At 41.9% G+C, this 16911-nt stretch overlaps 7 protein-coding genes across 7 annotated transcripts; 5 read left to right on the forward strand and 2 right to left on the reverse strand.

The window, feature by feature from the left end:
- Positions 1 to 136: 136 nt before the first annotated feature.
- SS1G_01133 (predicted protein) lies at positions 137 to 310 on the forward strand (the record flags this gene model as incomplete). Its single annotated transcript, XM_001596891.1, has 1 exon — positions 137 to 310. The coding sequence occupies one exon, from the start codon at positions 137 to 139 to the stop codon at positions 308 to 310; it is 174 nt and encodes a 57-aa protein (XP_001596941.1).
- Positions 311 to 1766: 1456 nt separating this feature from the next.
- SS1G_01134 (hypothetical protein) lies at positions 1767 to 3809 on the forward strand (the record flags this gene model as incomplete). The annotated part of the gene is made up of 3 exons (XM_001596892.1): positions 1767 to 1912; positions 2124 to 3499; positions 3772 to 3809. 3 exons carry the CDS (start codon positions 1767 to 1769, stop codon positions 3807 to 3809), a joined length of 1560 nt encoding a protein of 519 aa, XP_001596942.1.
- Positions 3810 to 4299: 490 nt separating this feature from the next.
- SS1G_01135 (hypothetical protein) lies at positions 4300 to 5856 on the reverse strand (the record flags this gene model as incomplete). The annotated part of the gene is made up of 4 exons (XM_001596893.1): positions 4300 to 4322; positions 4376 to 5008; positions 5060 to 5475; positions 5537 to 5856. 4 exons carry the CDS (start codon positions 5854 to 5856, stop codon positions 4300 to 4302), a joined length of 1392 nt encoding a protein of 463 aa, XP_001596943.1.
- Positions 5857 to 6970: 1114 nt separating this feature from the next.
- SS1G_01136 (hypothetical protein) lies at positions 6971 to 8078 on the forward strand (the record flags this gene model as incomplete). Its single annotated transcript, XM_001596894.1, has 2 exons — positions 6971 to 7649; positions 7705 to 8078. The coding sequence occupies 2 exons, from the start codon at positions 6971 to 6973 to the stop codon at positions 8076 to 8078; spliced, it is 1053 nt and encodes a 350-aa protein (XP_001596944.1).
- Positions 8079 to 9046: 968 nt separating this feature from the next.
- On the forward strand, positions 9047 to 10141 carry SS1G_01137 (hypothetical protein; the record flags this gene model as incomplete). Its single annotated transcript, XM_001596895.1, has 3 exons — positions 9047 to 9166; positions 9218 to 9735; positions 9796 to 10141. The coding sequence occupies 3 exons, from the start codon at positions 9047 to 9049 to the stop codon at positions 10139 to 10141; spliced, it is 984 nt and encodes a 327-aa protein (XP_001596945.1).
- A 436-nt stretch (positions 10142 to 10577) lies between these two features.
- On the forward strand, positions 10578 to 11170 carry SS1G_01138 (predicted protein; the record flags this gene model as incomplete). Its single annotated transcript, XM_001596896.1, has 2 exons — positions 10578 to 10856; positions 10892 to 11170. 2 exons carry the CDS (start codon positions 10578 to 10580, stop codon positions 11168 to 11170), a joined length of 558 nt encoding a protein of 185 aa, XP_001596946.1.
- Positions 11171 to 13784: 2614 nt separating this feature from the next.
- SS1G_01139 (predicted protein) lies at positions 13785 to 15535 on the reverse strand (the record flags this gene model as incomplete). The annotated part of the gene is made up of 4 exons (XM_001596897.1): positions 13785 to 14657; positions 14744 to 14823; positions 15253 to 15282; positions 15514 to 15535. 4 exons carry the CDS (start codon positions 15533 to 15535, stop codon positions 13785 to 13787), a joined length of 1005 nt encoding a protein of 334 aa, XP_001596947.1.
- Between the last annotated feature and the right edge of the window lie 1376 nt (positions 15536 to 16911).

Consider the following 16911-nt stretch of genomic DNA (forward strand, 5'->3'; position numbering starts at 1 on the left):
CGACAGGTTATTTTATCTGGTCGCGCAATTTTTCGCCCGTCATGGTGCCTATAGGAAATGAACCCCAGAGCAACGTGATTTGATACCAAGACTATTTCTCAAGTTTAGCATTATACATTTTCAGGAACAAGATCAGATGCTTAGGGACCGAGATGCCGCAGGATTACATGGAAATCATGTTCGAGGTGCTGTTATGGATGCGGTCGAAGAATTTTTTGTGGAAGATACGGTCGATAGAGGGGATGCTAGGGATGGATTAGATTCCTCCTTTGGTTTTTATGGAGATAAGGAGTTGACGAAAAAGACGTAGATTCGGCTCAAAAGATCATACATCCTTTTTTATTACTTCCCCTCTTTTTTTCCATATCTCTCTTCTCATGCCAAGACAGCATTGTCCTTATACTGAGGTGCTTGCTTTTTCTTTTGCTTTTTGAATGTGGGAAACCTATTGGCGGCAACGTACATACATGCGCCAGCCAGCCTATAGAACCAACCTGTTGGAGTCCTCTTCCCGCTTCCTGTGTAAAAATATGAGTTGATCAAATCCAACTTTACCTCAAACTTGATATTTTAAGCTTCTGCCTCGATCAACTTAGGTCAAAACCATCGATACCCTCCCCTCCCTCATCTCCTTCCTCAATAATCTAAACTCCGCTCACAACCCCGCCTGCACTTGCACCCTGTAGTTCTCGATCATACTTCCAAAAATAGCTACCCTTACATCCTAATAATCCACCGGGCTCTCCCCCATCTTCTCTAAGCCACTCAAAAATGTGAAATCTACCTTCCTTCTGTCGTCAAAAAGTAGTGGGATGCAAAGCAAACCGCTTTACAGAAATTTGAGACACGAGCTCGCGGAAAACTTCGAATGCAACCATAAGCTATGCAATACTATGCATCATCCATGGATATGCTACCAGGGGTTTATGATGTGTTAAGAAAGAAGCTTGAAGTGGGAATCAATCTTTCTGGAGAAGTTATGTAGAGGTTGAGACAAAGGAGCGGATTAAAAGATCCACAGCAAGAAATGCAGGGAAGAGTAGAGTGGACAGTTCCTGGAATGATGATTATGTGGAGCCGGCCATTCATGGGTGGAATGATAATGTGCTTGCTCGCGCAAGCGAGGAGACTGAAGCCGAGTGCGACTGACTGGAGGATTGTCTCCAGAAGATGCGCAATGACAACCTATAGAACTTTTTTAATTTTATAGATGATTTGATTAGGTACTGAGGAGGATAATGACTAGGATGCAGCAAGAGATTGTATTGGCTAGGACGGATATATAGAAAAGAAAGTATAAAAAATTGAGATTTGAGATTTGAACACCAATCTGAAACATTTATGCATTATTTATGGCAGACGAATTGTAATGAACTGATTGGTCAGTTCGACGATTGTTGTTGTGTGGAAGGATGCATAAACATGCAAGTCTCCGTGGAAGCATTTAGGGAAATAGGTTTGCATATCAATTGAGAAGAATTTTCACTCTTGTAGAAATTCTGAAGGACAAGCATTTGTGTTTCATGTCAGAGCTGTGTTCTGTTTAAAGTAAATTAGCACGGGTCTAAAATCAGAATTGAGTCTATTTCATCCTTTAGATCCCAGACTCAAAGGGATATCTACAATGTCTGAAAGCTGCAGGAATAATTCAGATGCAATGGCAATTCCAACGAAAGAGGCATTCGGTCCATACAAGAAAGGCACAGTCATCGGTATCTGTGGAATTTCCGGATGCGGGCAAATCATACACCTTTAAATATTTGAAAATGCTTAAAGACTGTCCGTTCGTCTTTTATGATGACTCCCAAGTGATCAACGAAGTTACTCCAGGTGGTTTGGAAGCCTTCAAGAAAATGAGCCCCGAGCATCAGAAACACTATCGAAGAACTGCTATTCGCAAAATTAGCGACCAGTAGGCTGAGTTTGAATGCGCTGCAGTTGTTGAATGAAACTCAACCTTCTGGGAGGAAGGTACTGATGAGCCCGTACTCCTTTGGACCTCTGCAGATGTAGAGGTCTACACAGACATAATCTATCTTCAGGTACCCCCCGCACTTGTTCAGCAATACCGCTTTGAATGACAAGGAAAGAACTCGACCAGCAGCATCAATTGAGCATCTCAGTAAATGGCATGAGAGTGATATAGCTGTGTTTCACGAACTTTGCTGCAAATACGCTGTTGCGTTCATCTGCGTGGGAGTATCACACGATTTCAAGGTGGTCACGGATGTTTGGAATGGTTTCGAGACAAGAAATCTTGAAATCGCCAATGCCATGCTAGCAGACAAGTTTCAATTTTCTAGCAACCAAGGCTGGCCAAAAATCATGCTAGTCATGGATGGCGATAGAACGCTGGTTGCAGAGGACACTGGTGCACTATTCTGGCAGAAATGGATTGCAAGGCATGGGCCCGAGGCTCCCAACAACCAATCTCTGCTCAAATTATTTTTCAGATCTAACTTAAGCTACTCATGTGCAGCGTTTCGCCAAGCCGCTCTTGTCTACAGCGAATTGATGGACGAAGCAGAAAATGATGATATCTGTCAAGAAGTAGCTTCGATTGTGAACATACACCAAGAATTTGTGTCCTTACTGCAATCCGTCGCAGCAGAGAAGCATATCGGTGCCGTAATTATCAGCTGTGGGCAGCATCGTATCTGGGAAAAGGTCTTAGAGAAAGAAGGCCTGTCCAAATCAGTCAAGGTCATCGTGGGAGGACGTATCTGGGATGGGCCTTGTGAAATACTTGTCACAGCTGGAGCGAAAGCTGGCTTGGTCGACCGCTTGCGATTGAGTAACAGGACGTATCTTTGCGCTTTTGGAGATAGCCCCATGGACTTGGGTATGTTAAAGGCGGCAAACAAGGCCATAGTTGTGGTTGGCGAGGTGGGTAAGAGGAGCAAGGAAATGGAAGCAGAGTTACTGAATGCCATCGATAACGACGGCCTTCATGCATCCCAGTTAATCATTTCCCACAATGTATTGCCAAGACTGGATACTCAAAAGCTTCCATTGATCAAGCTCACCGACCAGAAGTTCTTGGAGTTGATTTTTAGCCGCCATGGTCGGCATGCAAAGCTCAAGGTCATTCATACAACAGATAAGAACGCCACGAAGTCGTTGATGACACCCACATGCGATGCGGCGAACAAAAGCCCCGCTCTCGGAAAGTATCCTCGCACCATGGGTCGCTATCTCGCAATTGAGCTCATCTCTGCAGTGATAGGCCTTGAGTCGCACGAAACTCCACATGTTCAAGGTCATCAGACCATTGGCCATCGATTATTGCGCGACAATCAAACATCGATCTTTGCATTAATGCCCGGTGGAGAGCCCATGGCCCTCGGAATAAATGACGTCTTTCCTGTCGCTATGCTCCTCCACGCCAAGGATCCTCAGGACATCATGCCCGAGCACCTTCAGGGCAAGATCACTGTGGTATTGGTAGATTCCATAATCTACAAAGGCAAAACGATTCTTGAATTTGTGCAACACATCCGTAACTTAAATGCGATCGTTCGCATCGTATTAGCGGCCGGCGTTATCCACCAATCCATCGCTGGAGACTGGAATTGTTGCAAATACACTCGTTCAACACGGAAATTGCAGCATCGTCGCACTCCACATTTCCGACAAGAAGTTCATGGGCAAAAAATTTACAAATACAAGTTATCGCTTTGTTCCATACCAGGCAATTGATGTGTCAGAGCTCTTCAAGCAGCAATGTCGCGCGTGGGGGTTCTAGGATGCTAAGTTGGGAAGAAAGAATAGGTAGTGGATTAATGCTTACAAAGCCACTTTGCAGGTGACTTTGAATTTTGAAGTTGAACTTGAGGTGTGTGTTGTGTCTATTCCCAGCTGGGATAACATCAGCTCTTTCACTATCTACTAGATAGGAAAGAACTAGCCTTCAAAAAGTATAATTTTCTCAAATGGCATATGTGATGCTCCAATGGCTTGGATCTGTTTCCCTCACACTTGTGGACATCTGATATAGGCAGTTTCTAATAGAGCTATGTAGGATCCGCTCCAATGTAAAAAGTCCCTCCCTGACAGAAGATCTGTAGGAAGATAGATTCTCACATATTCCAAAGAGATAAATTCAGGTATTCATATCGGCACATGCCGGAAAGTAAAAGACTGGCAGTTTTCATTAATGTACGACCATCGACTCTCATCAATCACGAGTTACTCGACTTCTCCAGGAAACCTATTTGGTCATATTTAAAGTGTCATGATTTGTCTATGATTACAAGGCTCGCAGTGCAAGATATGCTAAACGCCACTAAAATAGTCACATTATGCGTAGAAGTTGACAGTATCTGTAACGAGGTCAGTATTGAAGAAAACATTGAATAGAGTAGTTGAAACATACCCTTCTTCTTCGCTTGGACTTCCGCAATGGCATCGACATAATGTTCGTGACTGATTTTGTTCTTTCCCATTCTAAGAGCAATCATACCAGCTTCCACACATACCGCCTTCAACTGGGCTCCACCAAACTCATCTGTACTTCTTGCCAATTCAGGCCAGTTGACAGCATCATCGACAGTCATTTTACGGCTGTGAATCTTCAAAATCTGGGCGCGAGCTTCTTCGTTTGGCAGAGGGAACTCAATCTTTCGATCAAGACGACCGGAACGAAGTAAAGCAGGATCGAGAACATCGACTCTGTTGGTTGCTGCCAATACCTTAATACGATCATCCGAAGCGAATCCATCAAGTTGATTTAGCAGCTCCAACATAGTTCTTTGTACCTCACGATCTCCACTTTTCTCGCTGTCAAAACGCTTCGTACCAACAGCATCTAATTCATCAATAAAAATAATTGCTGGTGCCTTCTCCTTAGCTAATGCAAAACAATCTCGCACCAGCTTTGCACCGTCACCGATGAACATTTGTACGAGTTGAGGACCGGCGAGTTTGAGAAAAGTTGCATCCGTCTGTGCAGCGCAAGCTCTTGCGAGGAGTGTTTTTCCAGTACCGGGAGGGCCATACATAAGAGCACCTGCAATTGTCAGTATCATCTAGTTATGCGCGGATGGCATGTACAACAAACCTTTGGGCGCCTTGATGCCAATCTTCTTAAAGCGATCAGCTTCCTTCATTGGCCATACAATTGCTTCAACCAACTCCTCAATCTGTTTGTCCAATCCTCCTACATCTGTGTATTTTTCCGTGGGTTTCTCATCGACTTCCATCGCCTTGACTCTGCTATCATATTCTGCGGGTAATGTATCTAATACGAGATATGAATCCTTGTTGACACCAATCAAATCACCTGGCTTCAGCTCATCTGGATTTACAAGACCTATTAATGGAAGGAATATGGTTTGTCGAGTGGAAGTCTTGATAACCGCGGATTTTCCGACCCTGGTAGCATCGAGATCAATATTTGCGCCTTCTTCAGCAGATTCGGCTGTTGGATCAAGATCGAGTAGCTCAACAACATTTCCAACGAGGTATGGTAATTGTCTGCAGAAAGTTAGAAGGTTAAGCTGTGATAACTATATGCCTGTTTGACAGGTGAACCTACCTGTTGTTTTCGATCTTTTCAAGGTTGTCCTTGATTTTCTCCCCCATTGTAGCCTTCTCATGTGATAAACGTTGAAACTCGCTCTTCATAATTCGGGAATCATTCTCCAAAAGTCGTTTTCTCGTGAGAATATCTTGTGTTCCCAAGCTATATATCTCTTCATCTATTGGATCCTCTTCCTTTTCAGGTTCGGCATCCTTCATTTCAGCATCACCATCATTAGCTTGATTTGGCTTCTTGTCCTTGTCCTTGTCGCCATCGTCCTTCTTCTCCTCCTTGTGCTCTCTCTCGAGATCATCGAGATCTTCTAATGTAGACATTTTTATAGTTGAAGTTGTGATTGACGAGTTCGAAAAGGAAGTATGAGTTGAGGTGTAAAGAGAATGTTGATGGGACGAAATAACAGTAAATGTATTGAGCTGCGAATATTGTTGTTTGAATACCTAAGAGCTTCCAAACCGACCTGGAGCTTCGGCGCGATATATTAGCGAGCCACTTAATACTGTACTTGTAAGGCAACCAAAAGAAGGCGTGGCTCAAGGCTGACAAAAAATAACAAGTGAGCTGTGCCACGTGATAGGATGACAAATTTAGAAATCTTAGTACGATACCAATGCGGCTGACATTCTTTGTTTTTGGAAGAATCTTCTCTTCCTTCTTCGACCTTAACCATATCCTCTTCGACAACCACCACCGCTCGCTCGCAACATCAACAGAAGACTGTAACATTATCGTTCTTGGACAATCCCAAAGTTGCCGGTCATCTTTACAACGATAATTCTGACAGCTTCCAACAACGATTTTGATACATTATTCACGGACGCCTTCACTGGTCATTTGTTCTGCGAAAATCTTCAAATACGTCGACGAAAGCAGCAAGCGCATCTTCCCATCCCATACTATTCTACTTTACAACACCTAATCTATTCGACCTGAATTTCACTCGACGAGATTCGCGCATTCCGCTGAAGTACATCCTTTTTCGAGAGAATAAATCGCATCTCGACAGGGTTTTGACTTTGCCAAAGCAGTTTACATCACAATCGAGTCGCCACACGCGTCTCCTTTATACGAACTTTGATTTACTCTGCAATATCCACCGTCAATATACGTATTTTATTCTTCTTTCTCGATACTCAGCTCACCTTCAGTTTGACCGAGTTTTTGAATCACACGTCAAGGGACCCTTGATTACCGTTATCGGACTTGTCTCGATTCACCAACTCACCTTAATTTCCCCACAATACCGCCAAACTGCATTCTCCGCTTTTCATCAAGCTTTCAACTACACTTCTCTGCGATAAAGCTACAGGGGATATCAGGACCCGTCTAGCTGTCACGAAAAAAAGAACAGAAGTCCGTCGCAAGCCAAAGAGACGTCCCGTCTTCAACAAACTTGATAATATCTATCGACCAAAACCGTACAAACCAAAGATGATGGCCCCGCCACCATTGGACAAGACAACAGAATGGAGTCAAAATTTGAATGTCACGGTTATGTGCAAGGACTGCAAGGAGATTCCACCAAACCTCGTCGAGGAATTTTCTTCTGGAGACTTGGTCTGCGATACATGTGGTGTAGTCATTGGTGATCGGATTGTTGATACACGCTCCGAATGGCGTACATTCTCCAACGATGATCAGGGGAATGATGATCCATCCCGTGTTGGTGACGCTGCTAATCCTCTTTTGAATGGTTCTCAACTTTCCACAACAATTGCATTTGGTGACAGCTCCGTACGCAGTCGGGAACTTTACCGTGCTCAAGGTAAACAAGGTACAGATAAATCAACCAAGGCTTTACTTGCGGCTTACAAGGAAATCGGTGCTCATTGCGACGCTGTTAACATTCCAAAGAACGTTTCCGATACCGCGAAGCATCTCTTCAAACTTGTCGATGATGCTAAAGCCTTCAAAGGTAAATCCCAAGAAGCCATCATCGCTGGCTGCATCTTTATCGCTTGCCGTCAGTGCGATGTCCCTAGAACCTTTCGTGAAATTTATGCCTTGACAAAGGTTTCGAAGAAGGATATTGGTAGAACTTTCAAAGCACTTGAAAAATTCTTTGCTTCAGATAGTTCAGCCAAGAAGGCGAGGGCTGAAGCCGTTGGTGGTAAGTCGTATAAGCTGATGATCTTATACTGGTATATATTAACATTGCTTTCAAGCTCCTGCATCTACAGAGAGTTACCAAACAACCACGTCAACCAATGCCAAAGACCTCTGTACTCGTTACTGCAGTCAACTTGGTCTTAAGAGTCAACAGTTCGTTAAAGTATCTCAAGGCCTCGCTGAGAAGGTTTCTACCGTTGGTGATCTCGCTGGTAGATCACCTCTATCAGTGGCAGCCGCTTGTATCTACATGGCATCAGCTCTTCTCGGGAAGCCAAAGTCTGCAAAGGATATATCCCAAGTAGCTGGTGTTAGCGATGGTACTATTCGTACGGCTTACAAATACTTGTATGCCGATCGAGAGAAACTCATCGAACCTGAGTGGATTGCCGATGGCAAGGGCAAAATGGAGAACCTACCGGTCAGTTAAGTGGGTGATACCACAAGACCTATTCGGGATCTTTTGTTATGGGGATTGAGATTTACTAAGGCGAACTCATGCGGGGCTAATGTTTCTTTTGCTTTTTGATCGTGGGAAGGATCGATACTTTGACGTAATGGCCTTATTCAAGTTTTCAGTTACAGTTACGGGGCGAGAATGGACCGAAAATGTCCTTGACTCCAGAGTTCTTTGCTTACTGGCGCGGAGAGATAGGTTTGAAAGGTTCAAGACTCACCTTTAAGAGCTTTTTCTTACATCGACATTTAAAAAAAAATTGAGTCCGTTTTAATAAGGTTTCGATAGAATGCATCTAACCAATGAACTTGAGTATAACTAATGTGATCTCATTGTGCCAACGCTTTCATTATGATTATGTGACATGTAAATTTACTCGAAAAGCATTTCAATGAAGGAGAAAGGAGAAGTAGAAGAATGAATAGCGGCGTCAATTCTCCATGTTTTACAATCGTTCCGCAAGGGGTGTAGACTCTAGAGCTTTGCCCCCTCTATCAATCTGACGCCAAATTCACCACTTAAGCTATATTCCTTAAGAAAACTTTATCTCTTACTCGAGTAGGTATTTAGATTTTTGAACAAAGAAAAATATGGGTGATGTTCTAGGTCTTGATATCAAGTACACATGTAATCTCTAATTGTGATGACGTTGACGTTGACGTTGACCTACTCTAGTGCAACATGTTTAAATAAGGTTATGCTTTTCTCCTTTCTCCGAAGATACCTCGGCAGATGAGAAATGGCCGAACTGTGGAGATCACAAAACGGAATTCCGGGGTAACCTTAGCTACGAGTACTCAAGTAAAGCTCTCTGGTGCTCCCGTCTTTTATTTATCTTTTATCTCTTATCCCATACTCTTCAATCCAAGTCTCAATCCTCAAGTATCAACTCTCCCAGAAAAACAAAGACACTAACAGTCAAATCAATACATACCATCAGAATGTCTGGTCCAGGCGCTGGTTTCGAATATCCTGCAGAGGAGGTTTCTTGGTTAACCAGAGATGTTTTGCTCTTTGCCAACACCATTGGATGTACGAATGATGAGCTACACTTCTTATACGTAAGCATCTGATACTCAACTGGAAGAGGGCTCAGACTAATCAAACTGTAGGAATTACATCCTAACTTTGCCGTCTTCCCAACTTATCCTGTTATTCTTCGTGAGTCCGTCCTTTTTCCCTCATTGTTCTATGAACCAGCTAACATCTCCCAAGCATTCAAAAATACAACCCAAGAAGTAATTGACTTTTATGCCGCCTCCTCCGCAACTCCAATTCCAGGTGTGCCTAAATTCGACTACACGCGTGTCCTTGATGGAGGTCGTTCAATGACTTTCCTCAAACCACTCCCTCCTACCTCAGCTGGTAAAACATTTGAACTCCGCTCTAAAGTGATCGGTGTATATGACAAAGGAAAGGCTGGCACGGTTGTTGAGACGCAACAGGAGATAGTGGATAAAAATAGCGGAGAGGTTTATAGCAGAGCTGTTGGGTCCTCATTCTTTGTTGGTCAGGGTAATTGGAATGGACCCAAGGGCCCGGCGACTCAAAATTTCCCCCCTCCGGAAGGAAAGAAGCCAGACGCTGTGATGGAACATCAGACTACTAAGGAAAGTGCATTATTGTATAGGTATGATTCTACTTCTTCGCTGAATGTTGTGGTCTCTGACTAATGGGTCTGAAATGGTAGATTGAACGGTGATTACAATCCCTTACATGCAACACCTGAGCCAGGTCAGAAGATGGGCTTCGGAGGACCTATAATGCATGGTCTTTCATCATGGAATTTTACTGCTCATGCAATTCTTAAAGCTATTGGTGGTAGTGACCCCAAGAACATCAAAGAATTCTCATGTCGATTTGCATCACCAGTCAAACCTGGTGATAAATTAATCATCGAGATCTGGAAAACAGGAGAAATCAAAGAAGGATGGGAGGAAATTCGATTCATCACCAGAGTGGAAGGTGGAAAGATTTGCTTGAGTAATGGAAGAGCTTTAATGAAACCTGTAGGCGGCAATTCAAGCAAGTTGTAGCGTATGTTCTTGGCGTCTAAGTTGGGATGGGGGTATAATTTAAGGGATATATGAATTAAATTTATTGGTACTAGACTCCATAAGCTCTACAAAAATCAGACATGTGCTACTATAGACCACTTTAAGCTGTAAGAACAAAGCAGTGTAGAACAATTCTCGAATAGTATTTGTTCAGAGTTTGAATTGCTGAAAGTTTGAGAGTACCTCGATCACACAAAGATACAATATCAGGACAGGAGCCGAACAGTATCTGAATGACATGTAGAGTCCACCTATAAATGAGATGCAATTCCAGGTCAGTAACTATTTTATTCTATCATCAACCATCAACTTCTTAGAAACTATCCAGACAAAACTCATACAACCATCTAGATAAATAAAGATTTCTAAGTCTTTTAAGTTCCACACAAACCTTACAATACCAACAACCGCAAAAATGGCCGATTACACATCCTGGGTCGCAAGCGAAATCGCCTTCCTCGAGGTAGTCAAACGTACCGAAGACACGGACACCAAATGGGCAGTCGTCACTCGAGCAATGATTGCCGAACAACCCAAACATCTACGCGGCGGTGAACTCTTTGAGCAAGATCCCTGGCCACAGCGGGTATACACTCCTCAGAGAGTCTTTATCCGATGGACGCCCATTCAAGAAGTTCAAGAAGAGGCGATTCCAGAGGCGTTGGGGCAAAATGAATTCGCTCTGCGGGAGTTGGTGATGACTTTAAGAGGTTGACTAAATTTGCCGAGGCAGAAGCCGAAGCCGAAGCAGAAGCCGCTGAGAAAGCGGGAGCGGTACGGAAGAGTGCGCTGGAGCATGATCAGTTGATGAGGGAGTTGGAAAGTTTGGAGGACGAATTGCATCTCTTGGAATCTTTGCAAACTCTGTGTGAATCGGAAGCCACGCAATTCACCGCCCAATTTTTGCATGGGGTTGAGGAGGAGTTCGAGAGGTTGGAGATGATGAGAGCTATTTGTGAGGCGGAGCTTAGAGGTAAGGATGATGATGATGATGATGATGATCAGTGAGTTGGTTCTCTCTTTTCTTGATCGCTTGCTTAGACTCTCTTCCATTTACTTACTGATGGTCTTCGAATTACTGGTTTGTAAGTAAGTGCTCAGTAACATGATGCAAGTATTTTTGAGGCATGTCCACAAAGATACTTAGTTTTGAGCTGTTTGCTAGCATGCTGTTCTTTCTCTCCTTATGACCTTCTTTCCTTATTTCATTATTTCATTTCTCATTTTCTGATCAATCTACCAAATTGACCAATTTCCTAAACTTCACTATATTATTAAACCCAAAAAGTTCTTTTTTTTCTGTTATTCCCTGTGATTTCTTTGTGATGTTTTCCTTGATTCCCTTGATGAAGTCTTTGATCTATATAAATAATGTTTTGTTAAAACAATTGTCTGTTTCTGTCTTTTTTATCTTGTTTTTGAGATCAAGGGAGAGGAGAAAAGTATATTGGATGAGTTTGTGATGGTAGTGTTGACTCCTTCACGTCTATGATTTTGATGTCTCTCCCGCTTCCCTGTATCTGAAGTCTCATTTGTTGAAACGATGATCGAGAAGTAGTAACACTCGAAACTTAAGCATTCCTAGAAACGGAAAGAAATTATTTTCGAGGTCCTACGGTTGCAACACAGATTAAAGATACTCCAAAACTTGAGAAATATTATAATAGCAATACATCACATGATTTTTAGCCTGTATCCATACTTTTTAATTTCCGATTCCAGCTCATCTCGTTCCTTATATCTCTTTTCGTTTTTTTTTATTCCCTATGTCGATTGTTACTGATACTGCTCCGCCTATTCTTCTCCCTGTGCGAATAGTCCGTAATAGTCCTTTGCATACAGGTAAACACTCCTTTTTTATACACGCTATTATAATAAAAAGGCCTTTATACCCCCTGTTCATCTCAAACATCAATTACAAGTAAGCAATTCCATACAATATCCGCTCTTGAAAAAATGGCTAATTTTGCCAAGCTGAGGCTCTTCAATCTTCTTCTTTTCATGTCTTTATAGTATAAGGGGAACTTCTGCGCTTCTCTTGCTCTGAAGTTTTCCCATCTCTTAGTTGATCGGATTAATGAGGTTATTTTCGTGAGTCTGAAGGTATATATTTTAATCTTTGCGATTAGTTATACATCAGAAGGAGGTAGGACGACTTCAAGTTGAAGTCTTCAATTTCCATTGGGATAATACACTTCTGATAATATTCCATAATCTCAAGTACTAAAAAATATCCTATAATTATTGTAAAGTCTAGACAATAAGCCAAACTCAAATTTTCTTCGAGGTACAAAAAAACGGTCTAATCTAAATAGATCATCATCTTCGTATTACTCCTTACTACAAACAAATTACATTAAAACCCTAGCTCTATCCCCATTATCATCAAATATCCAAGACCAAGAATTCGATGATTCTAACGGCCGGCTTGCTCATCACCTTTGAATTCCAAAGCGTCAACCTCTTCACCAATCCGTCCCCCCGTTTTAAATATTATCAAAATCAACCATCTACCTATCTACCGAAGTGTGACCAAAAGGGTGTTTATAGACCAGCAATTGTATTTAACTTAGAATCTACAGGTGGAGAGCACCTGTAGATGGGGATAGCTACTATTATATACACACAAATGAATGGCCTAGCCGCAATGGCTAGGCAAAAAGAAGTCATATTTATCCCTCCAATGATCTTACTTTACCGATAACCATTGATACCTAGTACTTGTCCGGATCTGATTTTCAGACCACCTAAATCGTATACTAATCCCGAGTAATCGTATCATGTGTGGACATGGTTAATGTACCTGAGGTTTCTTATATAATAAGGGTGGGAGGAAAGCAGGGGTTTCCGTCACACGAAGTATCACCAATTTTCTCATGACTACCTACTAAGTAACCTTATATTATACTACTTTTTATCTCCTTACCTAGGTACCTATATGATGTTAAGTTTTTAATTTATTCTGTGTAATTAAAGTAGAGGAAAAGAAATTAGTTTATAATTAATTGTTACGACGGCTTCTGGCCTCGTATCATATGACCACGTACGAAGTCATGTGATCCCTTCGATCCCTTCGATCCCTTTACCGAAGGGATCGAAGGGACCGAAGGAACGATAGGCATGAAGGTCTATATAATCAAGATGGATTTCCTTTGTATAGAGCTTCGTGCTCAAGATCAATCATTTAGTATACTCTACTATTAGTTACGAATTGCATTATTGTCATTACTTTAAGTCCCTGCTTGACGCCTAGTTATAAACCACCTCGAGAGCCTAGAGCACTTCCACGTGATCTAGACGGCAAACCTCGTAACATTAAGCCTAATTTTAATCCTAACCCTAATCCTAGAGCGTGATACAGAGTATATAGCCAGCTGTTTAGCTGTTATTGTAGTCCCAGTTCCGTTTAGTCCATCCAGAGTATACCTATCGAATTGTAAAATTACAAACCAGTTCTGACAATATAATATCCCCCTTATTCATCAATGATCATATACCAAACATTATTCAATGCCTCGCGACTCATAATCTAAGCATACATACATAAACCACCTAGTGCACTCCAGAAACTCCAGACATAAAAACATACCACAACCCCTTCCGCCCCTTCTCATCCAACAACTCAATCAAGCACATACGCCTCCATCCTCCTCTCCACCAATCCCCTCGCAACCCCCCACAATCCCTCCCCCCTCCCCACCCCCCAAACCCCAAAGTTAAGCCCATCCACCCTCTCCCCAAAAACCCTCCAAAGCACTAACATCATATTCGCCTCCCTCGTTCCCCCCCTCTCAAACCTCCTCAACAACTCCACCCCTTCAACCTGCTTCCCCTTAAACCACTCATTCAACACCATCATCTTCCCAAGTCCCATCCTCTCACATTTAATCCCAGACGAAATATGTAACCAAGCTACTACAGGACCATAACGGATAAGATTATGTTGGAAGATTATGACTTCTCTTTTTGTATTGATTGAGTCATTTTTTAATTTTTCGAGGAGATTAAATCCCAAGATGGGGATGAAGATGCAGAGGATTGCGAGTTCGGGGGTGCTGAGATGGACGAGATGGTTTATTTGTCTAGTGCGTGCGCGCCATTCGTTTTGGATACCTTGGGTTGCGTCGAAGAGTTCGTAGAGGAGTCTCAGGGCTTCTTGTTTGAATTTCTTCATGCGGAGTTCGAGTTCTGGGGGCGGGATGGGAAGGCTGGGGGGATTGAAACTGGTGCCGTTGGCCCAGTAGATGGTGGGGGTGTGGCATTGGGAAAATGGGTCTTGGATTATTTCGTGGGTTGTTCTGGAACGGGTTTGGACTTCTAGGAGCCAGGCGAATGTGTGGTTGAGGTGGAAGTTTGGCGCAAAGCATGAGCTGTTGGATTTGGGTTGGCTGAGAGCGATGAGATGGGTTTGTTGGTTTACTTGAGAGTTGGCGTAGAGACTGGCGGCATTTTTGGTGAGTGCTCTTTCGTATGTCTTGATGAGCTTTTTAAAGGACTGGAAGAAGTTAGTTGATCAGTAATGGTTATGATAATTGGCAGCGGGGATGGTTTATGTATAAAATGAGTTTGTGCATAACTTACACGTGAAAGCTTTAGTAATAAGACGATATTCTTGGGTGCGTCATGAATAACAAGATCGACAACGCGCAGGCATATATCTGCTGGTAATTCCACTCCTCTGTTAGAGGCTAGTAGATTATTCGTGAGAGAGCGAGACATGAGAAGTAGGGCTTAGCGTAAGAGTTGATGCTTCAAAGCTCAGTAAACAATTGCCGTGGAGGGGACGCGTGATACAACACGCGGTAATAGTATCTTCTCTGTGATGATGAAGACTTAGAGAGCTGTATAATACAAGAACCGGAAGGAACACGGTTTTATGTTGTATAAGAGAATTAAACACGCAACCTCTTGACTGACAACTAGAGAATATCGAAAAGGAATTCGGTATGTGTGCCTATTGATTTTTTGTATGTACAAGTGTGAAAAGGTGAAAAGACCAAGGAAGCAATGGAGAAAGATAGAAGAGTGTGAGTCGATGAAAGACCTTGTTGGACGAGCTTCTCGGTGCTTCTATGGAAATAACAACAAACCAGAGCGATGACCAAAATATAGGACCGATACTAAGATATCTATTAGTATATTTGTATAGCCAGAGTTCGAGCCCATTACTTATAGACTAAGTCTTAAGGATGATTTTGTATCTCTGGATATTAATACTCAATAGATATCTTGAAACCCAGCTTACTAAAGAAGAAAAGTTAGTGTTCAAATCTTGTAACCTTACTGTACATATGATTAACATAAAAAAATACTCTTAGTACAATAAAAAACCAAGATACAAATGAACTTACAAAACTTTCCTTTAAAACTCATCTTGAAAGTAACCTTGAATATCCAATTAGAGAATAATTGATAACTTATTAAAAGGGGTGATTCTTCTGAAGGTGAGAGGATTGATTAAGCGAAGACCCTTCGGACATTCAATCCTCATCAAAATTTCATCAATTTTTATAAGCCTCTCTGATAGAATGGAGATTGCGAAACATATCATATCATTTAGATATACCAAAGATGTTACTGATACTCAAGGATTGTACTTGCAATCCTCATATTTCTCACTTAAAACAGTAGCTCCCAAATCAGAGCTATATACCCACCTTGATTCTGACCTCAATTCTAACAAAAGACATAATCTATTGATGGAGATTGGCTCTGATGGAATAATCGTTACCAAGTCTTGTTGATATATAAACAGGCTCAGAAATATGAGAAAGAGACAAAAATATATACTTTCCAAATATCTGGACACCAAGTTGCTGGTATTTGTAACATGCAACATGGAAAGAGTCTTCTCAAGAAAAGACAAATAATATCAAGACGGATGATGAACCATAAAATCAGGACCATTATTTCTTGAATATCTCTTCAATACAAGATCATTACCAAATCCATAAAGGAATACAGTTCCACCATTTGCGACTCCGAGTCCAAATTCTTAACCTCAACTTCATAAGCATCAGAAAATTCCGAGTAGCAGGAAACTAAATTTCAAAAAAAAAAAAAAGAAATCATCTCATTTATAAGAGATCAAAGGTAGCTCCTTCCCTTTTCTCCTCTTCTCCTCTTGCGTTATGAAACCAAAACGGCATACGCAAAACTCCTGCACTCTCCTACCACCCAGTAACTAGTTAAGTATCCGTTAAAAGGATAGAACTACATATATCAATTCCATACAAACAGAAGAATCACGATTCAACTTCTAGAAACCAGTAGAGTAAGATAACAAAGTACACTAAAATTGGAAAACCATCTAAAAAATTCATATTCCCCCACCACATACATCAGCGGTATCTGACATACAAATCACAATTAAAAAGGAATAAAAAAAAATAGAAAAATCTCCATGGCCAAGCTCGTGGCATAACCCACTACCTCCGCAATAGCATAGGAGAACTTGGAGCTACAATGCATCGATATCAGAGTATGGTATGTATTCCGTACGTGATACTTGGCCTTGTGCAGTCAAAATGTCCCATGTTCTATGTATGCAAGGAAGTATTTCCAATCAACCCCACAACCCAACTCCACTCCACACCACGGAACCAAAGTCCATCCGCTCCGATCCGACCCATTACACCAATCAAACACCCCCAAACCCCGTGATATACATTTCCCACATTTCCTACGTACAAAATTTATTTGTTGCATATCTGAAAATGGTGTGGTTTTTTTTTGCAGAAGAAGGATTG

This window comes from Sclerotinia sclerotiorum, genomic scaffold, assembly GCF_000146945.2.
Source record: "Sclerotinia sclerotiorum 1980 UF-70 scaffold_2 genomic scaffold, whole genome shotgun sequence".
Classification (NCBI taxonomy): Eukaryota; Fungi; Ascomycota; class Leotiomycetes; order Helotiales; family Sclerotiniaceae; genus Sclerotinia; species Sclerotinia sclerotiorum.